The sequence below is a fragment of the Prorops nasuta genome, unplaced genomic scaffold (assembly GCF_024137725.1).
Source record: "Prorops nasuta isolate Cenicafe-Biocafe unplaced genomic scaffold, Cenicafe_Pnas_1.2 PNAS00002, whole genome shotgun sequence".
Taxonomy (NCBI): Eukaryota; Metazoa; Arthropoda; class Insecta; order Hymenoptera; family Bethylidae; genus Prorops; species Prorops nasuta.
This window is the reverse complement of record NW_027116799.1, coordinates 7804002-7825462: the sequence shown is the minus strand read 5'-3', so window position 1 is coordinate 7825462 and position 21461 is coordinate 7804002. Positions and strand designations below refer to the sequence as shown.

At 35.4% G+C, this 21461-nt stretch overlaps 4 protein-coding genes and 1 pseudogene across 5 annotated transcripts; 3 read left to right on the top strand and 2 right to left on the bottom strand.

The window, feature by feature from the left end:
* Positions 1–1237: 1237 nt before the first annotated feature.
* Positions 1238–9575, bottom strand: LOC136783589 (adipokinetic hormone/corazonin-related peptide receptor variant I-like). 2 transcript variants are annotated; one of them, XM_066743847.1, is made up of 9 exons: positions 8827–9575; positions 5668–5970; positions 4354–4502; positions 4182–4284; positions 3891–4098; positions 3689–3812; positions 3466–3598; positions 1722–1968; positions 1238–1636 (listed from the first exon to the last, which is right to left on the bottom strand). In XM_066743847.1, the coding sequence occupies exons 2-9, from the start codon at positions 5965–5967 to the stop codon at positions 1608–1610; spliced, it is 1293 nt and encodes a 430-aa protein (XP_066599944.1). In that variant the 5' UTR covers positions 5968–5970; positions 8827–9575; the 3' UTR covers positions 1238–1607. The 2 variants fall into 2 exon arrangements, with proteins under 2 accessions (XP_066599944.1, XP_066599951.1); XM_066743854.1 differs by lacking the exons at positions 1238–1636; positions 1722–1968 and adding an exon at positions 2563–3183.
* A 1260-nt stretch (positions 9576–10835) lies between these two features.
* On the bottom strand, positions 10836–12840 carry Aatf (Apoptosis antagonizing transcription factor). The gene is made up of 2 exons (XM_066732914.1): positions 12294–12840; positions 10836–12257 (listed from the first exon to the last, which is right to left on the bottom strand). The coding sequence occupies exons 1-2, from the start codon at positions 12583–12585 to the stop codon at positions 11527–11529; spliced, it is 1023 nt and encodes a 340-aa protein (XP_066589011.1). The 5' UTR covers positions 12586–12840; the 3' UTR covers positions 10836–11526.
* A 91-nt stretch (positions 12841–12931) lies between these two features.
* LOC136776963 (ribonucleoside-diphosphate reductase large subunit-like) lies at positions 12932–15726 on the top strand. The gene is made up of 8 exons (XM_066732927.1): positions 12932–13073; positions 13197–13285; positions 13400–13578; positions 13668–14029; positions 14105–14571; positions 14651–15037; positions 15114–15304; positions 15381–15726. The coding sequence occupies exons 6-8, from the start codon at positions 14857–14859 to the stop codon at positions 15594–15596; spliced, it is 588 nt and encodes a 195-aa protein (XP_066589024.1). The 5' UTR covers positions 12932–13073; positions 13197–13285; positions 13400–13578; positions 13668–14029; positions 14105–14571; positions 14651–14856; the 3' UTR covers positions 15597–15726.
* Positions 15600–16159, top strand: LOC136780674 (ribonucleoside-diphosphate reductase large subunit-like). The gene is made up of 3 exons (XM_066739210.1): positions 15600–15606; positions 15648–15907; positions 16001–16159. Exons 1-3 carry the CDS (start codon positions 15600–15602, stop codon positions 16157–16159), a joined length of 426 nt encoding a protein of 141 aa, XP_066595307.1.
* Positions 16001–21046, top strand: LOC136776950 (RNA polymerase-associated protein CTR9 homolog; annotated as a pseudogene).
* The last annotated feature ends 415 nt before the right edge of the window (positions 21047–21461 follow it).

The window sequence follows — 21461 nt, the reverse complement described above, 5'->3', positions numbered from 1 at the left end:
CGAACTTCCGGGCAAAACACTCTCCACTCCCAATTTCTATTCTAAGACTCCTCACCTAAAACACCCCCTCCCCCCTCTCTTCGTCTTATCACCGAGCAATCTTCCATTTGGCAAAGAGTCTCAACCAATATTTTTGCCAGACGAATAAAATTCAATCGGACCTTAAGACGATTCGTGGCTCGTATCGGTTATTTCTCAGCTTCCATAAAGTTTTTCTTGCATTTTTCCAACGTGAATACCACGAAACTAGTACTTTAGGCTTTGCTTATATGTATAGAAATGTTTTTCGATAGTCGCGTTCTTTCGACGAGTGTCTCTTCGTCCTGCAGCGGCAAAGGTTGGATGATATTTTATAAATAGACATTGATTCGTTGGTCGTAAGAATATGTGAAAGGAAAAAGAGAGAAATGGGTAAAAATAGGGTGAGGGGGGGGGGACTAGTTATGGATGTCTTGTTAATGGGAGTGTAAGATCGTCCAGGCAAAAAATTTGGAGTCGTAATGGGGGTGTGTAGTGGTATATAAGGTAATTGCTGGGGGGTTAGGGAGGGATGGAGAGGGGTGGTGGGGATGATGGATCGATGGATAAAAGGACGGGTCCGGCTGATCCGTGGGCGGTTATCTTTCCTTTTCGAGGCTTCTTGCAAGACAGACGCAGTCTGCCTCCGTGTGCCAATGGACCTTGCAACAAGTATAACAGTATCAAGCGGTGTGTGCCAGTTACATCAGTGTGGGAAGTGGTCCCACCTACCAACAACCATACCAGCTCCGAACTCATTTGCTCTATGTGGAACACACGATGCTTTCGAAAAAAAAAGGAAAACTGCACTTCGTCTACCTCGAAACAGCTTCCACACACTTCGTTCTATGGATTAACATATTCTAAATTACCCGATCGAGACTTCATTCATTTATCGATCGATCGATCCAATATGTCCAGCTGTATAATTAATCATGCATTCATCAATAACGTCCATCATCGTCTGCTCATTTCTCCTTTTAGCTCAAAACTATTATTTTTAGGTTTTTAATAACGTTCAGGAATAGTATATACACACGTGTGCACATTTTAAAGCTAACAGGTAATTATTTTTATTTAACATTTTAAACTCTGTAATGAGTTTTATAGCGTATTTTTCTTAATTTATTATTTACAAATAAAAGTACACACTCTTCTCTTTCGCTTATAAATAACTATTTATTACAAAAAATAATTTACTATTTACATTGATCAAAGTGCCTTCCAAATGCTTTACGAATGGTTTCTTATAAATTATAATACGTATAGAATGCAGTAGTTTGTGTAAAACTATATAGGGTCCACCGCTTAAAATGCCTGAAAGGATGATGCACGTAAGAAAATGTGTATGTTTCTTTATTAAAGAAACTACTGAAGATATGAAAATTTTATATGAGACTTCTCTGTTTATGAATAAGAGGTATCGAAAAAGCTCTATGTAAAAATGTTAAATCTCTTATAGTTTTGTAGGTACACGTATCTCTCTGCATATCTTTGCTCTGGAGCATTTTAACTGGCGGATCGTGTATGTATATATATATATATATATTGAGCAAAGCAGGTTTTTTCATTCCAATCCTATTTCGAGTCTACAGAGTAGTTTGAGCGTTATCAGTAGCTGCAAGAAAAAAAAAACTGTTTGAATTGAAAGTTATTAGGTGAAAGTTAGGAATAAATCCGTGCGAGTGCAAAAAGTATCTTACTTTCTTGGAATCCTTTGGAAACTTCATGAATCCTTTTGCAGGATTGGCATCTGGTCCTTGTTAACCGGAAGGACCTGCTAAGGCGATAAACTTGTTCCTCGGGCCCGTTTGAATTTTTTCTCGCGTTGAACAAACAGCTTTTCGTGGGTTTAAGCTCGTTGGACGGCCTAAGAATTTGAATTGGAATTTCCTGCACGACTTGGCAAGATGGACGACCAACCGATATCCCCGTATCGTTCCGTTTACCCTGTTAAGAAAAATACGACGACCGCCTGTTGTGTAATTGTGAAACTGTTCTCCGTAACAATATTAAAAGCAATACGCGCTATATTATCAATAATCATAAAGTTCTTGTAATTGAAGATAATTAAAAGCTCCGTTACGTCATCCAAATTAAAGTAGAGAAATCTTAGAGTCACGTTTAATCCTTGACAAGATCCTTGACCATATTCAATTTATTACTTTAATATTATCTTTAATCGGATTTTCCACACCACTGGCAAGTGGTTTCATTGAAATTTAAATCCTGCCCGCTAATTTCATATAAAACGTACTTAATTAAGCGGAAAATACGTTCGTTTTGCTTCATTCCTACGTCAATCTCGTTTACTACGCATAACTTTGTTGCTACAAGTTCGATAATTCTCGATAATTACATTAATTAGTTCCATCGGGCAAATGAAAATTGGCAGATTGTACGATAAGTTTATTCCAACAAAAAGTCAAATCAAATACATTTCATCAATTTGTGTTTATTGCCAACATTTTCAGTATAAGTATAGTAATAATATTAATAATAACAATATCGATGAAATAAAAAATTAATTGTGCCAGTGAACAAGTTTTGTCACGAGGGTGGAAAGTAAAATCTATATTTGTGTGGAATGAAAGGCTTGAAAGAAAACAAAACATGAAAAAATATTCAATTTAATGCTGTTTGAAATCATAAAAAATTGTACAATAATAAATTGCTAGCTCGTTAATCGAAGTACAAGCACGCGCATGAATTTCCTTCCATTGTTTTTGCAATTTAATGATTGAATAATTTACAGAGAATTAAAATAAATAATAATATATAAACGCAACAAGGATAATAAATGGAATATCGTTGAAAAAATATTCTTCATTTTTTCGTCTTTGTACAAATTTCATATTATAAGATGTATAAAGAATAAATGTATATGCGCCATCAATCACAGCCAATCCTTTTCTTAAGAATTCAAAAATGGCACTATGTTAAATATAAATAATTTGTACGGATGACCGTTTTCTAATAAAAGATCAGGAAAGAGTAATGTATATAGTGAGTATTCTAATAAAATCTTATCAGAGGGAGAAAAAACGCACATATTTTTTGCACGCATCTTTTGGTCTGAAACTTTTTTGCCCATCACTCTAGCAGTCTCACTGATAACGACAGTGGAGTGACTCTGGTTTCTATGGTTGAAGCTCGTACCGGTGCCTACAATAAAAGTATATGTTTTCTTTTTCAATCACCAATAGCCAATCGGCGAACGGTCGTATCTTCTTAAATGTATTGCGAGTGGAAAAAACACGGGAAAGAACTGGCTTTAAGGCCTCGCAATCCAATTACATCAGACATACGTATAAAAAAGAACAAAATTTGGTCAAAAATCTCTTTAGCCAATATTGGGTAAAACGCTCGTTTAAGGAAACTATAAGTATATGTATATAAAAGAAGCATTCGAATATGACGAGTGTTTCTTTAAAATTCACAACTTACCTTTCTACGATCGCGAATATTGAAAAAACCATAGACTATAGGGTTCATGCACGAGTTGGTACAGGCAAAGAGAAAAAGGGCCTTTTGAATTCGTTGATCTACTTCTCTGGCCGAAGGGCTGTCAATCCAATACCTGTTTCACGTTAACCATAATTTTTTTTATTATTTTTCCATATACCCTTAATCGTTAATATATTATCGGAACGTCGAATTTGTGTCTCACCAAACGGACATGACGTAGTAAGGGGTCCAGCAGACAACAAAAACTGCAATGATCATGATCGATATTTTCAACGTTCGTGTTTTCGCTCGTGAAAAGTATTCGCCCGAAGATCGACGTATTCTGTCTGTAATTAGAGAGCAATGGAAATTTACTCTTGTTACACTTACTCTTTTTTTATAAAAATAACAGAAAATCAAAGTACCTTCTTCGGGTTCCCTGGACCTTCTGCATAGCTCGAGAAAAATGCTGCTGTACGTGTAGATTATGACGATCAGAGGGAACCAATACATCATTATCATTCCGAAACACGCATACGCCACTTCGTGTGCGTAGCTGGCAAAAGTATTGACCGTTATACATTGCTCGTACCAAGTTATGTCTGGATGAGCCTCCAAGTGAAAAACGACCATCTATCAATTTTTAATAATTGTTTAATTAAACGAGCGTGATTCAATCAAGTTTATCGTGTACGATATAAACACCGTTGAATTACCTGAGGAGCCGAGCACAAAGCAGCTCCTATCCAAGCCATTGCTACCATTATTTTTCTTCTTCTCTCAGCGATTAATTGAAGTGGCCGTTTTATGGCGTAATATCTGCAAAACGTTCCAACGTTTTAATTTCAGGATATTCTTTTATTGTCTGAAATTCATAATTATACTAACCTGTCAACGCTTATGCAGACCAGAATGAAGGATGACAAATACAAGCCAAATATCCTGAAGAATGCCATTATCCTGCACATGGCATCACCCGCGGTCCATGAAACTGTAATCGCCCATCCTATCTCCAGAGGCATCATCAGAAACGTCGCCTGCCACGTGTAAAAATTATTGTAATTCGGCCATTTTATTCATTCGCTAATTGATTTACTTCCATCTCATTAATCGGACTCTCCTCGTGCAATAAAATTAACGAAGCAAAAACTGAACTAACGATCTCTCAGTTTCCTAATGTAATTTTTTAAACAGTAAGTGTAATTGCAATTAAAAAGTTTATCGAGCAACGTTCTATGGGCTATGATAACTTTTTATTTACTCTGAAATTTCTCTTCGTCTCTAATAACTTAAAATTTGTTTGAATTTTGACAGAATTTTAAGTCAGGCCTCGCATACATTTATTCTCAAAAATGTATCGCCATGCTAATTAATGTGTTCTGGAAACAAAATTGTATTTGCTATTACTGCTGAAATAAACTTGAAAAGACCCGCCAGCTACGCTGAAAAATGATTTAGCTCAGCCATTCTTTCCCCGACTGCCGTTTCTCTTATTATGTGCGTAAATTTATCATCACGTGGATAGTTTTAAAGCAAACTTTTAGAGAGACTGCGAAGTTGTACTAAAAACTAATAAAAAAAGCCATGCCTGCTCTAGCTGTCATGTCTCTCGAATATTCTTGACGCTTATATTTATTTTCAGCACCCATATAGGTCACTACAGGCCATTCTTTATTTTTGCTTTCGGTCTTTACAATAAAATTCACCGCTATATTAGGCTTCAACTACAAACAGCTATACCGATCTTATAAAACAAGTTAAATAGTATTAGCCTAAAGTATAGAAAAAAAGCTTATTCCTACTCTGCGAGAGTTCTCGTGAAAACTGAAACGAATTTATTTGCCCGCCTTAAATGGTAAAGCAATATGGAGAAAAATCACTTTACTACAATCACATAACTTAGAGGTAAAAATATTCCTTTTTACAGTTTATTCTATGAGAAGGATAATTATCTGAATGGAACAATTTTTTAATCAAGAATATACAAAATAATGTCATTGTGTGATAAAATTTACAACAGTAAGTCTTATATGTTGCCTCTTTATCTAACTTTTAAGACTGTTGATCCAGAAACTTTATATAGTTAATCACTTGATATTTAAATTATTTAAAAAATACAAGTTCTTTTCTATGATTTTTGTTACCAACTCCTCCAGTCACTAGTGCTATAAATGTTAAAGGACTGAAAGTGAAATTACTCACAAACAAATCGGCAATAGAGAGGTGCATCAACATCATTATCAAGGGATAAGTTTTCCCAGGCTTTCGCTTCATTCGTAAGATGAGGACTAGGACAGTCGTGTTTCCAATGGCTGAGATAACCATCAATATACTATACGTAACTATAGTCACGACGTGACCTTGGTTAAAACGCATGTCGATTGGCAGCTCCTCATAAGAGTCATTCACTGGGGCCTGATACGAATCATTCATTTTCATTCCGGGTAGTTCCTGCGTTGTGTTAACTTCAATTAAATTGTCCATTTCCACAATTATCGTCATAATCTGCAACATTTAACAAGTACACCCAAAATAAATCTCTCGATGTAACATTTCACCTCTTGTCAATTGATGAAATATGTCTTATTTAGGGTTTCGAGAAAACTGAATTAATCGTACATAATTTACACTCTTGAAAAACTTTTAATCTGGCAGCATTTTCCAAAATACTCTTATATTTCACATCAGAATTTACCGACATCTTTATCGAATCATTCAAGTCTGTAGCCAATCTAAAGTCGTATCTGAAAATTGGAAACAATGCCCGTTTAAAATTTGCAGGACCTCCAAGAACAATGTGCTATTGACCGATTCGAGCTTCAGCCTCGTTCATAAATATTTGCACTACCCGAAATTAGTTATAAAGAGCACGTAGATCTTTTCGGTTTTCGCATACTTCATCGATGCGAGAGTAGTATATATTTACACTTTTCTCTCTAATCGTAGCTAAATATTTATCTCATTCCAATAATAAGCTTCGTTGCCATATTCGGAAATTCATTTGTAGATTTAACAGCTTCATACTCTTTCCTATTTTTCAAAAACCTTATAGCAAACTGGAATCACTCTTACACCCACGTAAAAAAAGATCTAATTATAAACCGTATACGTATGAAAATTGAAAATTGATCGAAGCACTTTGGCGTTGTACAATTTCTCAACAGTATATGGAACACTTAAAAAGAGCACAATAAATCGCAGAATGAAGATAGATTTTTTCCGGAATCTGTCGAGATAGCGTCAATCACGCTGGGAAAGAGAATTAATCAAAGTTCGCCGGACAGGAAACAAAGCAAAGGAGACGGAATTCTGAATAATTTAGAGATAGCGAGAGAAAAATATTGTCTTGATAAAAATCGATATTTTCCTTCGATTTATTATATGGAGAGTTGGGGTGAATTTGAGGGATCCAAGTGACAATCGTTGAAAGGTTTTTTTTTGTTTTTTTTTTTTTGGAAAACGAAGAAACGATCCAAAGGAATTCAGCGGAAATACCTTTGAGAAGCATGGAATATAGCTATTGTCACGCTTTAATCGGTTTTATCGTGTTTCCGAGTCAACGGGGAGCCACTTGTAGAGTTTATTGGGAGAAAACAACACGCTGGGGGTAGACAACCCTCGCGACACGGGGTTTGTTTCGATACTGGATGTCTTTTTCAGTATTTTCCATGGATGTTCCGTAGAAGCACGCTCGGCGCAGGTTCACGGATGGCGAAAAATATTTCACCTTAAACAACTTCGTGCGCTTTTATCACCACCCCTTGCACATACCCCAGAATTTATCGCATCTCTTCAAATAAACTCAGTAGAAAAAATTTCCCCTATATCATAAACAGTCTTGAATAATATTTTAAGAAGCTATAAAATTCAGGTACGTTTTCCGATTAGGGTATCTGTTCTTGTACATTGGTCAATTTTAAAACCTCCACTATTATAATTATATATATATATATATATATATATGTTATAATGATTCTCTTATATACAGGTTTCACAAAGTTGTGCTCGGTTTCGCAACAAATCATTTGCAATCACATAACGTGCAAAAAGAAAACTATAAATTTATTTGTTTTTTCTTGAAAATCAAGGGTTTAGATAAACAGTAAATATTTGTTGTTCCAACGTAATTGCACCGTGAAAACTAACGATGAACACAAAACACTGCACTTGCGTCAATAAATTGTAGGTTTTGATAATGAACGATGATCAGAGGAGAATGCAACGCGGAGAAAGCTTAATGTAAAAAGTTGTTGTGATTTTCAGTATCGGTGAAGACGTACGGTAAAAGTCCCAAACGTTGACGATAAATCGAGGATAAGTACGATGAAAAAACATTCTGACTTAACGGAAAAAACAAACGGGGATTATAATTAGGTCAGAGAAATGTATTATCACAGACAGACTAAATTCGTTGAATTTTTTTTTAGACCTACAGGGGCTGTTGCAGATTTAATGACGAAGGAATCAAACGAGGAATGCGGGAAAAAATTGGAGATTGGCCAAATTATACAAGCGATGATGGACAATTTTTAAATTGGACCAAAGCTTTGGTAAAACGTGTATTCGTGAGAACACTTTTGGGAAAGAAATTCGAGAGTATGTGAAAAATGAGAAATAGTCATCCCTCTAGAACGTAAATAATCGTTGTCCAGCGAGCCCTTATCTGGATCCTCGTTATCGTCCGACCTTGAAACGCCTGACATCGCTCTGTAATTCTTTACTTTTGCGTTTGTCTTAAAAATTGCCTGGAAATTGATGCGCACAGCTTGCCGAATTCCTCGACAGTAAATGCTTAATATTGCGTCATGGTAACTCCTTCGTAATAAATGTTTACGTGATTGCATGAAAAGTGCATTGATAAATACAGTTATTACCCGAAATCCTACTATTTAATAATTTTTATCATTTGGTGTGATTTAAAGCTATCCGACGAAAAAAGAAAAAATGTTCTACGAAATGTAAGATATAAAATTAAAATTTTGTGTATATTAAGAGTGTAATTTTTATTTGTATCTCTCGAAAGTAAACTGTATTACTTTAATGAAATTCATTTTGAAACGCACATCAAACAACTACCCAATATGCTTTATTTTGTTATGATATGTGTTTTTATTTTTTAATCGACTTGCTTCTTCGCATTTTCTCCAAGATATAGCTCGTTTTAGAAAATATCATTGGCTTAATCTTAATCTTTGCTACGCTAGATACGGCTAGCCTCATTGACCACCCTTGAATCTTTCTTGAATATTTTCACTGAAATTGCAAGCTTCTTCAATTCGATTGTAACCATGCAATTGCATGCAAAATATTTAAAACGGAGTAATAATTCTTGGCGATGAAACTAATAAACATTTTTCGTACCTACGATATGCTGGAAATTAGTGGTGCGTTGCGATATAGATCCAAATTTCTTACAATAGCACTAAACTTTAATTAATGTAATTATAAGGAGTAAATGATTTAAAGAAACTCGATTTACACGCGACTGTATTGTAACGTGTGCAGATTTCCAACAATGGAGTTTAAAATTTTTGTCACTTGCAGTGCAGACTATATATATATATATATAACTGTAATAAGAAATTTTTGCACAAAGGGGATGACTTTTTATTACTAAAATTATAACTCGTGAATGATTTGGACAACTCGTTTTTCAAACGTATCTCTCGAAAGTATCTATAGATATATACGAATATATATTTTCAGTGATCGAGTTTAACATTATCGTTAATTATAGAGGACCATCACTTTGAGGAACTTTCGCACATAGAGGATGATTTTTTCAGCCTTGACTAACATTTTGTCGCGATTGGGGCAGCTCGACTGCCGACTGTTATGGGCGAGCAGACAGGACTGTGTCTCACGTCGGTGGAAAGTCTCAATCCATCTTGGCTACCATCGATCAGTTCGAGTCAAGCCAAGCGACGAAGAATCGTCGACGAAAACGCGTAATTTCAGGAACTGCCAAGAGATTTTGCCGATGTGCACTGATGCGAGAGCGATCCAAATGGTTAGGGTTGATTTTCTACGAGGATTCGAGTGAGACTGATGAAGGATTTTCGCGCAAAACTCCCAACTAAGATCACGTTTCAGAGAGTCTAATTAAGCGGACGGAGATGAACCGAAGACTGCGGTTTCCGCGATACAGTCGACGTTTACACGCCAATGTACACTTAGGCCAGCACCAAGGGTCAAATGTCAAATGAGCACTGATAGCCACTCTCACATATTCGCCCATTGCTCTTTACACACCGTCAAATATGCTACTCGTTCAACAAAGCTGCACAAGCTGCAAACTGCCCCAAGATAAACCTCGATCAGCATTAGATCCTTGGCTGACTACCCCCCTCTTACTCCCCCTGCTTCCGGTACCACCAAGAAATTCGCAATTCGGCTCGAGTGCTTTCTAATGGGTTATTTTTACACATGTATGACATTTGACCATCGATCGCTTTTCTTCGCATTTTCTTGCCTATTCCCAGTGTTTTGATGATAATTAATTATTAGAAAAATGATTTATCGTTTTTATCGTAAGATTTGTATAATTTATAGCTATATTCGATCGCACGTTCCTAAGTCTGCTGATAATGCTTAATTTTTGATAGCGCTTCGTGATTTTAAATTGATTTGAAATTCCCATTGTAATCTGTTTGCACTGTGCGCATACAGATTTTGTGAAATATCTGCACGAGTTTATCGTGTAGCGTCTGGCAGTCTATTTGGCGAGTCTGCGATTAATTCCGGGAGCAGTAAAGTCGATTGAGTATCTTGGTACGATAACCCATTGCAAATGGGGAGAGAGAAAAATCGCGGGTTTTTATGTAAAAAGTGCATTGGTTCTAAGGAGATTGAAAGTAGACGCGATGGTAAATTTCCAGAGTCTGTCGAAAGTCTGGAGCACGGACTGATGTGACCTTGCAGGTCTTTTTAATAACGATTATGAGTCATGATAGGAAGTTTATGAGTAAAGCTGTCGGATATCGAATAAGAACGAGCCAATGGGAGCACATTCGGATAACTGGATTAAGTAATTATCATATAGTTTATGCGTGGTGCACTTCAAAGTTTCGGTTCATTCAAGGAAAAATGAAGAAAGATAAAACTAGGTTTTGTACATTCGAGAGAATAATTTATAAACTATAATAAATTCATTACGTTAAGTACTTTTATTTTTTGATATACTACGCTAAACGATTAAAAGATCCTTTGTCATCTTCATTTGAATAGAAATAATTTGTTATTAATATTCTGGTACAAGATTTTGAGATTTGTACAATACAGTTGCACATAAATCAATTTTTAGCCTGTGCTACTCTACTTTCAAATGTCAATAATGCTTTTTCTGTTGAGACTTTTGACGTATATAAATAATTTATAATTGTTATCATTTTTATATGATTGAGTAATGTTAATGGTTTTTAACTTATCAGTAGTAGACCTGCATCAAACTTACGCTGAAGTATCGATAAAACTTTTAAGCCAAAGTACAAAATATTCTTATATTTTGTAGACATAAAAAGGCAAATAACGAACGATACAATTTTATTATTGTTTGATAATAATAACGCTTATTAGCAAATTTTTTTTTTTTTTTTTGTTAATAAGTGTTTGGTGTGAACATTATTCTTTTTAGGTCATTTTCAGTTGTCACTCATCTGTCTCATTCCTATGGTCGATTCTTAATTCTCTCACTTAACCTGGTGACCCTACTCTTCATTGTATTATTTAGGATAAAGAAACGTGTAATGATGGCTGTAAACCATTGTTAATGTGTTTTGCATCATTTATTATATTATTACTAACAAACTCGGTCCCTTTTTAAATAAAATCTATGCAGCTGTCTGTTCTCATAAATATAAATTAATTTAATAAATATAATGTGAGAGATGCATTGAAAAATACAAACATATAACTGTATCAAAATTTATAATTCTATATTCATACATATGTACATATGATATAAAGTATCTTTTATTAAGTATGCTACAATTTTAATAATCATAGCAATGCCTTTCATTACAGATCTTATTTAAAAAAATAATGCTATATTAAAACCTGATTTTAATGATCTATTTGCTGGTCAACTGGTGCAATCGTTCGAAATAATGATTTATAAAGTTCAGTTTTTGCATTGTCCGTCCATGTGTCGTTAACTATAACTGGTGCCATAAAGCTAACAATTTTATTATGAACATTATAACGTACTCTTCTACCTTTTGTCGCTCTTGTATCTATTTTTCGTTTCATTTTATTTCTCATATTTTGTAGTTTAATCCATTGCTTACTAAGTTGAATGGGATCTGTTACATCGGAGGATTTATATTCAATTAAGTCACGTAATAGCTGATGATAAAAATCGTCATCATCATAAATTTCAGGGTCATATTCCTGGGTTCTCTTCTCATCTTGATCCTTGCCAGATTCCATTGCCTTACCAAGAATTCTATATTCAGAGCGTTTGAGCTGAGTTTTTTTACGCAATTTAGATTTATCGCTCAAAGCAAATCCAATTTGTTTTAAAATAGTTAAACTGGAGCCCTTTTGTAGAGTTCCAGCAGCGACTCTTGTTTTATCATTCCATTTTTGTATTACTGAATTTCTATAATTTGTATACATTTGATGCCTTTTATCTAATTCCTTTTCATAATCGAAAAGTTTCAACTTTTTATTAGGAGATTTAATACATTCTTCTTCCAAGTCTTCGTCTTCTTCAGAAAGCAAGCATTCCTCTTTGGTTTGTATTTCCCCATCTGTATCCAAAGGAGTTTCCTCATCTGTGTCAGAAAGAATTTCTTCATCCATTGATTCATCTACCTCACAGTTCTTACTTCCACTAGGCTTTTCATCTTTTCCTAAATTTTGGGTTTCAGGATATTGCTTTAAAAGTGCACTTTGTAAATTTAGCATATTATCCAAGAGTCTAGATAGTTGATTTTTCGTATCATTTGTTGTCTTCATAAATTCTTTATCAGATACAAATTCTTTATAAATATCTTGCTGTGGTAGTTGATTGCATGTAGATAAACATTTTTGCAGCTTTATCCTAACTTCTAATAAAGTTTCCCAAATTTTTAATTCATTGCGAACGCAATTGGCTTTCAATACAGCTAGGGTTGCCATCTGTCCTCTTTTCCCCGGACACTAACCTCTTTTATTAACCTTACGGGAACGTCCGGTCCGGGGGGATTTTAAAATTTATCTAGGATTTTCAAATCGTTCAACAAAGTTATTGAGTCGAGTGTGGGGTCTCCGTGTGAATACCACCGTAATTCGTTATTATTGTAAAAAAAAAGACTGATCAATAAATATTATTGAAAATCGGAGATGTGTCGCGTGCTGAGCGGTCCAGGACTTGCTTCAGGCTTGACTCCTGATCTCTAGTCCACAGTCCACACTCCACAGTAGTCCACACCAGTCCACACTCCACAGTCCACTGTTCACTGTCCAGTCCAGTCCTGTCCGTCCTGTCTCTGTTGCTGTTTCGCATCAAAGCACCAGTTCCCGTGCCGCCGTGTTGCTTCATAAGTTTGAGATATTTTGTGAATTCCAAATTAGCTTTTAATCGTCCAAAATGCCTGAAAACAAAGAAATTTATGTAATAAAGCGGGGTAAGTGATCAAATTCATAAATGCATCGTTGAAAGTATATTGAATTCTTTTGGAAATTAGAATTTTCGTGCTTGTTAGGATCAGTTACAAAGGAAGGTTTTAATCATTTTTAATTATTTTCAGATGGACAAAAGGAAGTGTTTCATTGTGACAAAATTACCTTAAAGATTCAAACATTATGTTATGATTTAAAAATGGACTATGTAGATCCTGTAAGGCATTTTTGTTTAATTTGTTTATGATAATCGATCATTATATACTTATTAAAAGTCAAGAAAATAATTGTTTCTTAGCTGTCTTATATATCTGTATCTCTATTTTTGCAGTCTCACATTACAAGTCGTGTAAGAGCTAAATTATCTTCTGAGTTAACAATTATAGAACTGCTTAATCTTGCTGCCAAGACTGCTGCTAGTATGACATATGACTATCCCACATTACGGTATATTACCTGGCAGAATGGCAGTTTTTAATTTGCACAAAGAAACAACAAAATCTTTCAGTGGTATGATAAACACACAGCTCTTGATAATATTTATATTTTTTTCCAAACTTATATAAAACCTACGAAAATATTACTTTGTTTTTATTTAGAGATTATGTCAGATTTATATAATCTCAGAGATCCACGTACAAACGATCACAAGCCAATGACCAGTGAAGCATATAATAAAATTATTCAAACAAATGCTCAAAAATTAATCTCTACTATTGAATATGATAGGGACTTCAATTACAATTACTTTGGATTCAAAATATTAGAGAAAAGTTACTGCTTAAAATAAATGGAAAAGTAGTTGAGAGACCTCAGGATATGTTAATGAGAGTTGCAGTTGCCATTCATGAAGAAGATATTGTTAAAATAATCGAGACATATAACCTAATGTCCAAAAAATATTTTACTCATGCTTGCCAACCCTTTTTTATGCCTGCATGGGTCAACAACAAATGTCCAGGTATTGTATTTTTGATCAAATTTTTAATACCGCATTGTTTAAATTAACTAAAATAAATAAAACAAAATATTTCAGTTCTTTCCTTTTAACGATGACCAAAGACAGAACTCAGTGTATAGCTGACATAGTGAACAGATGTGCTCTTATCAGTGAATCTGCAGTTGGAATTGGATTAAGTATTCATAATAATCCTGCTAAAGGCACTGTTAATGCTGAATATTTTGAAACATCAGGCGGGATTCAATCAACTATCGAGTTTTTAAAGGTCATTGTTCTTATTTGTATGAAACAAGGAGAGAAAAGCCTGCAGAAATAAATATTTCTTTGGATCCATGGCATGTGGAAATATACAAACTTTTAGATTTGAAAAAGAACACTGGCCAAGAATAGGATCATGCAGGAAATATATCTTATGCATTATCGATTCCTGATTTATTTATGCAGCAAGTCATGGATGATGGTGTGTGGACATTAATGTGGCCCCATGAATCGCCTGGTCTTATTGATGTATGGAGTGAAAAATTTGAGGAAATGTACACTCGGTAAATAACAATTTTACTGATTATATAATGTTTTTCATAATATATCAGATTTTTGAAACAATTTTTCTCAAATCTTTAGGTGTGAGAACGAAAAACGTTTTAAACGGCAAGTAAATGCCAAAGATTTATGGAAAGCTATTCTCCTGTCCCAGATTAAAACTGAATCTCCTTACATTCGGTACAAAGATCGTTGTAATCATAAATCCAATCATCAAAATCTCGGTACAATAAAATAGCAGTCCGTTCACCGGGATCGTACAATATTCTAGTCCCGATGAAGTAGCGATGTGCAATATGGCATCAATTGCAGTAAACATGTTCGTCGACACCGATAATAGAATCTTTGATTTTGAAAAGTTGAAAACAATCACTAAAGTGGTAACATATAATTTAGATAAGATTATTGATGTCAATTATTATCCTATCCCTAAAACAGAGGAGCCAAATAAGAAGCATAGACCCATTGGTGAGCTTTAAAAAATAGAAATATTGATTGTATCATTTGAAGTATTAGAAATCTATATTTGATAAATGGGTTACAGGAATTGGAATTCAAGGATTAGCTGATGTCTTTTTATTGATGCAATATAAATTTGAAAGCAATGAAGCAAAAAAGTTAAACCAACAGAATTTTGAAACTCTTTACTATGGTGCCTTAGAGGCAAGCTGTGAAATTTCAATGGAAAAGGGTCAACCCTACGGTTCGTACAGAAATAGCGAAGTCAGCAAAGGAGTAAGTTTCGATCATTTTATTTTGTTCTTATTGAAATTTATAGGATGACAATATTTACAATACGTATTATTTGCAGCTCTTACAATATGATATGTGGATAGTTACACCAACCGATTTGTGGGATTGGGACAAATTGAAAAAGAAAATCGATAGGTACGGCATCAGCAATTCTCTGCTGATTGCCCAAACGCCAGATGAAACCCTTGCAAATATATTGGGTAATACATATCTATTGAACCATACGATAGCTATATGTACACTAAACGTAAATCGTTTGGAGAGTTTCAAGTAGTCAATGACCAGTTAGTTAAAAAGCTGACCGCTATAAATTTGTGGAATCCAGATACGAGAAACAAAATAATTGCAAACAATGGTTCCATACAAAATATACAGGATATACCGAACGAAATCAAGGCCCTTTATAAAACCGCCTCAGAGATTCATAAAGATGTGGTCATCCAAATAGCAGTAGATCGCGGGGCCTTCATAGATCAATCACAATATGTAAAAGCTCACATATCACCACCTAATATTGACGATCTTTCTGCTATGCATATTAGTGATTGGAAAAAGGTAGAAAAATATACATTGTGTGATGTGTGTGTAAGAGAGAGAGAGAGAGAGAGAGAAATTAAATCTTTTTAACTGATTTATTAATATTTATAGGGACTAAAAACCGGCGTTAATTATTGTTAGACAAGACCAGCAGCGGACCCTATACAACTTACCGTAGATAAATCAATATTGATAAACGTTTTAAAAGAATCTGCAAATGAAACGGCAATTTCTGAAAATGGCATTAATAATTTACTGAAGAAAGTCGCAAGAAGAAAACGATTTCGCAGCCTTGATTAGGATGAAATTATTCTTGCATCCTCACTTAAGAAGGATGCTGTTTGCGTGGCATGCGCTTCATAATCGTGATATATATATGTGATAATTGATATTACGCTTTAAAGGAAAATGCTTTAAATTTTTGAATATTTTTAAGAAAAATTTGATTATTCACTAAGCTAAGTATTTAATGTTAAAGAATCGTTATTTTTATACAAAATTTCTAAACCTCTATAAATTTTATTCTAAGTGCGACTTGTATTTTATGATAGTCTCCTGTTTCACTTTTAATTTGTTTCTGGTTATTTGATATGTTTGTAACGTAACGATTTTGCACTGTCATCGTTGTAAGCTTTTATTTAGAGAGGATGATTATTGGATTTTTTTTATTTCATTAGTCTTTTAATTAGTATTGGTATTTGGCAGAAATCATATGTGGTGAACTGGTGAAACCAGAATGGAGATTTGAAAAATAAAATTGCTGCTGGTTGACAACGCAGCGTCATGTTTCATAATACGGACGATACGGACTACGGAGGAAAGCCGTTATGGCTGGTTGTATAGAAATTCCTCTTCGGGACACAGATGAGGTATTTACCGTCATATTTTCCATAAAATTATAAGAGAAATTTTCAATTAGACTCTTTTATGAATTTATTTAAAAATGAGCCCATATAATGGTGGTAATAAATATAGATGATTTTAATTAATACTATTTCCATAATTACAAAAAGGTTATTGAGCTTTACCTTGATCAATTACCAGAAGAAGATGAGGTACTTGGAATATTGCGGCAGGAAAATCCCCAGCTTAACATCTGGGTTAATTTGGCAGTAAGTATACACAATTAATAATGACTTTATATCATATACATTGAGTTTAAGATTAATTAGAAGCTGGTTGAAAATTTTAGCTGGAATGTTATAAGCAACATAAGATTGAAGATTTTATCAAGATATTGGAATCATCTCGAATCGATGCCAACATTGATTATCGTGACTATGAAAAAGCTCAGATGCGAGCCTATGATATGTTGGCTGCATATGTGTAGGAAGCAAATAGGGAGAAGAATAAAGACAAGAAAAGAGATTTGTTTATAAAAGTAACATTGCTATACACAACAGCTTATAAAATCATTATGTATAATCAGGTAGGCTTCTTTGCTCTTTTTCTAACACTAATTTGTATAAATAAAGGATATAAATATTGTCATTTTTCTTAAAATCACTTGCTTGGAAGAGCATACTTTTGCTTTTTGGAGGGTGATAAAATGGAGCAAGCTGATGCACAGTTTAATTTTGTACTCAATCATTCTCCAAACAATATACCTTCTTTGTTGGGAAAAGCTTGTATAGCCTTTAGTAAGAAAGACTACAGGGGAGCTCTCGCTTTTTATAAGAAAGCATTAAGAACAAATCCTAACTGTCCAGCTTCTGTAAGATTAGGAATGGGACGCTGCTTTATGAAATTGACCAATCAGGAAAAGGCTAGACTGGCATTTGAAAGGGCATTACAATTGGATGTACAGTGCGTTGGGGCATTAGTGGGTCTTTCAGTTTTAAAGTTAAATCAGCAACAACCCGGTAGTATTAGAACTGGAGTACAGATGTTATCTAAAGCATATATCATTGATTCGACTAACCCAATGGTACTAAATCATTTAGCTAATAATTTTTTTTTTCAAAAAAGATTACAACAAAGTTCAACATTTGGCTTAACATGCATTTCATAATACGGAAAATGAAGCAATGCGTGGGGAAAGTTGTTATCAATTAGCCAGGGCATTTCATGTTCAATGGGATTATGACCAGGCATTTCAGTACTACTATCAAGCAACACAATTTGCTCCACCAGTATTTGTCTTACCACATTTTGGCCTAGGTCAGATGTATATGTATCGAGGTGATGCAGAAAATGCGGCACAGTGTTTTGAGAAAGTGTTGAAAGCTCAACCAGGAAATTACGAAACGATGAAGGTTCTTGATTCCCTGTATGCCAAGTCCAGTTCACAGTCAAAATGTGATATAGCCAAAAACCACTTGAGAAAAGTAACAGAGCAATTTCCAGACGACGTTGAAGCATGGATAGAGTTGGCTCAAATATTAGAGCAAAGTGATTTGAATGCTTCATTGAATGCTTATGGAACTGCTACTAGAATTTTGAAGGAAAAAGTAGAAGCGGAGATTCCACCTGAGATTCTAAATAACGTGGGTGCTTTGCATTACCGATTAAACAATTTAGAGGAGGCAAGGAAGAATTTGGAGGAGTCTTGGACTCGTTCAAAAGCAGACGTTTCCGAAGATCCCGTTTATTACAACTCAATAGTTGTTACGACCACGTACAATTTGGCTCGTCTTAATGAAGCAGTGTGTATTTTTTTGATAGAGCAGAAAAACTGTACAAAGACATTCTGAAGGAACATCCAAATTACGTGGATTGTTATCTTAGATTGGGATGCATGGCGAGAGATAAGGGCCAAATCTACGAAGCTTCCGATTGGTTTAAAGATGCACTGAGGATAAATAATGAACATCCAGATGCTTGGTCACTGCTTAGGAATTTGCATTTAGCCAAGATGGAATGGGGCCCCGGGCAAAAAAAGTTTGAAAGAATCTTAAAAAGCCCATCTACCAGCACCGACGCGTACTCCCTGATTGCCTTGGGAAATATTTGGCTGAAAACATTGCATCAAAACGGAAAAGACAAAGAGCGCGAAAAAAGGCATCAAGAAAGAGCACTAGCAATGTACAAGCAAGTATTGAGGAACGATTCAAAGAACATATGGGCTGCGATTGAAATTGGCGCAGTTTTAGCGCACAAGAACTGTGTGAACGAAGCTAGAGATATTTTTGCTCAAGTAAGGGAGCCCACCGCAAAATTTTGCGATGTATGGTTAAATATCGCACATATTTACGTTGAACAGAAACAATTTGTCAGTGCCGTTCAGATGTATGAAAACTGCCTGCGAAAATTTTATAAATATCATCATGTTGAAGTATTGCAATATCCTAGTAGGGCGTACTTCAAAGCCGGCAAATTACAAGAGGCGAAACTGACACTGTTGAAAGCCCGTAGGGTAGCACCCCAAGACGCTGTATTGTTATATAACATAGCCCTTGTATTGCAACGACTGGCCACTCATATTCTAAAAGACGAAAAATCAACTTTGACGACAGTGTTGCAAGCGGTTCATGAATTAGGACTTTCGCACAAATACTTCCAATATTTGTCGTCGCATGGCGATAGAGTAGAGCAGCTAGCGGACGCTGAAGCGAGGAGATGTCAGGATTTACTGTCTCAAGCTCAATATCACGTTGCGAGAGCCAGAAGATTGGACGAGGAGGAAAAAATGCTTAGACGTAAGCAAGAGGAAGAGCGGCAGGCATTCAAATTACGTCAGACGGAAGAACAACGGAAAATGGAGGAGACTCGTCGTCAGAAGGAGGAAGAGATGTTGCAAAAGCGGCAAGAGTACGTGGAGAAGACAAAGAATGCTCTAGTGTTTGGTGAGATGCCATCAGAAAAATCGGCAAAGAAAGGCAAGAGAGTCCGGAGTGAACAGTATGTTAGCGATAGTGGTGGATCTGGAATAGATGAGCCTAGAGAGGAAGTACCAAGGGAGAAAAAAATTAAAAGAAAAGGAAGTGGTGATATCAAAGAGAAGGGATCTAGAGTCAGGGGTAGGAAGAGGAAAGAGCCTAGTAACCGAGATAGCGGAGGTAATGTTTAATCATTAAATTCTTTTTTCGTGGAATTTCATGATTGTATTTTTTCAGGTTCTGAAAGTGATAGGCTCAAGTCGAAACGAACAAGGAAGGTTGGGGCCAAAAAGGATAAAGGACGTCATAAGTATACACCCGAAGTACCGAGGGGCAAAATCAAGTCAAAGGAGACTATATCAACCAGCGAGTCGGACAGTGGTACTGGTAGTGGCCTTAAAATTGCAAGTGGGTTAGTATTTCTTCAAATTTTCACTTTCTTCTCTCTCTCTCTCTCTCTTTCTTTCTCTTCATTGTTAATAAATGTGACTTCTATTTTTATAATAGAGAGGAAAGTGGTAACGAGGCAGGTCCACGTGGGAAAAGAAGAAGCGAATCTGACTCTGATGGATCCCGTGCTTCGCGGTCCAGGTCCAGATCCGGATCCAGATCTAAGTCCAGGTCCAAATCTGGATCAAACTCCGTCAGTGGATCTCGAAGTCGTTCCACCTCTCGTTCCCGATCGCGGTCTCCATCCCGCTCGGGTTCAAGGTCTCGGTCTGGGTCAAAGTCGAGGAGTCCTTCCCGTTCTAGTTCAGGATCGAGGTCTGGCTCAGTCAAAAGCATGTCGAGGTCGCGCTCAAGATCAAGGAAAAGTAGATCACGATCAAAGTCAAGGTCAAGGTCTGGATCTAGGAAAACTGTATCGAGATCGCGATCTCGTAGTGGGCCCAGAAAATCCAGATCACGGTCAAGGTCGAGGTCTCGATCAAAAAGTGGCTCTCGTTCTGGGTCTGAAAGACATGGATCAGCTAGAAGTAGCAGGTCGCAGTCTAAATCTCGATCAAAAAGTAGAAGTAGATCGCGCTCCATGTCTGGTTCAAAAGCAGGATCTCGTAGTCGTAGTCCAAGTGGTTCTGCACGGTAAATAATGATCAATCCCTTCAGTCTTTTTATCGAATTAATCGTAATTATTTACTTGCAATTTTTTTATTGTGTTTAATTTTAGCTCTGCTTTTCCAGTATCTAGGAAGTCTGTTTCCGGAAGTGAAGCTGGCTTCCCATAATAAGGAAGAAAGTATAACTTCCTGAAAATCATGTAGAAAAATAGTGAAAACTAACTGTAAAATATTGTAAGATTATTGTATTCTAGATTTTTGTAATTTATAATAGAATTGTTTTAATAATAAATATATTACTTTTTAGATAATCATAATTCAATTATAGTTTTTATATCTAAGTTTTGTCCATACCACTTACCGGTCTGTTATGTATTAGTCTCTAGAATTTTTAGGTTATAAGTAAATGTCAGGATTAAGGGGAAACCATAAATGAGAAGATTATTGTTTAAATTATTAAACATATTTTCTTGTAGAAAGAAAATAGTATCAATTGCTATTACATAAATTTATGTGACACGTTCGCCTCGCGCTTATTATGTTCGAGCAACGTAGATCTTTCATACATACGTAATAATGTCATTCAACAAAGCTTGAGGTTTCCAATTCTCTCAGCTAAATTTCCCACGAGTAATTTGACGAGTCTGTGTCGGTTGCGCATCAGTGAAACATTTGCATCAATGGTGACGTGTGATCCTGAGAATGAACTGTACTTAGTGGTTTCCA

Excerpts from the sequence above, each read along its gene's own strand:
- LOC136783589 (XM_066743847.1), bottom strand. The coding sequence starts at position 5,967 with ATGACGATAATTGTGGAAATGGACAATTTAATTGAAGTTAACACAACG. Across the intron at positions 3,813-3,890 it reads GTCCAGGGAACCCGAAGAAG|ACAGAATACGTCGATCTTCG; the intron begins GTACTTTGATTT and ends CTCTAATTACAG. Across the intron at positions 1,969-3,465 it reads ATATTCGCGATCGTAGAAAG|GGTAAACGGAACGATACGGG; the intron begins GTAAGTTGTGAA and ends TTTTCTTAACAG.
- Aatf (XM_066732914.1), bottom strand. The coding sequence starts at position 12,585 with ATGGCAACCCTAGCTGTATTGAAAGCCAATTGCGTTCGCAATGAATTA. Across the intron at positions 12,258-12,293 it reads AGATGAAAAGCCTAGTGGAA|AAATTCTTTCTGACACAGAT; the intron begins GTAAGAACTGTG and ends CAATGGATGAAG.
- LOC136776963 (XM_066732927.1), top strand. The coding sequence starts at position 14,857 with ATGTGCAATATGGCATCAATTGCAGTAAACATGTTCGTCGACACCGAT. Across the intron at positions 15,038-15,113 it reads TAAGAAGCATAGACCCATTG|GAATTGGAATTCAAGGATTA; the intron begins GTGAGCTTTAAA and ends AATGGGTTACAG. Across the intron at positions 15,305-15,380 it reads ATAGCGAAGTCAGCAAAGGA|CTCTTACAATATGATATGTG; the intron begins GTAAGTTTCGAT and ends TATTATTTGCAG.
- LOC136780674 (XM_066739210.1), top strand. Across the intron at positions 15,908-16,000 it reads ATACATTGTGTGATGTGTGT|ACAAGACCAGCAGCGGACCC; the intron begins GTAAGAGAGAGA and ends AATTATTGTTAG.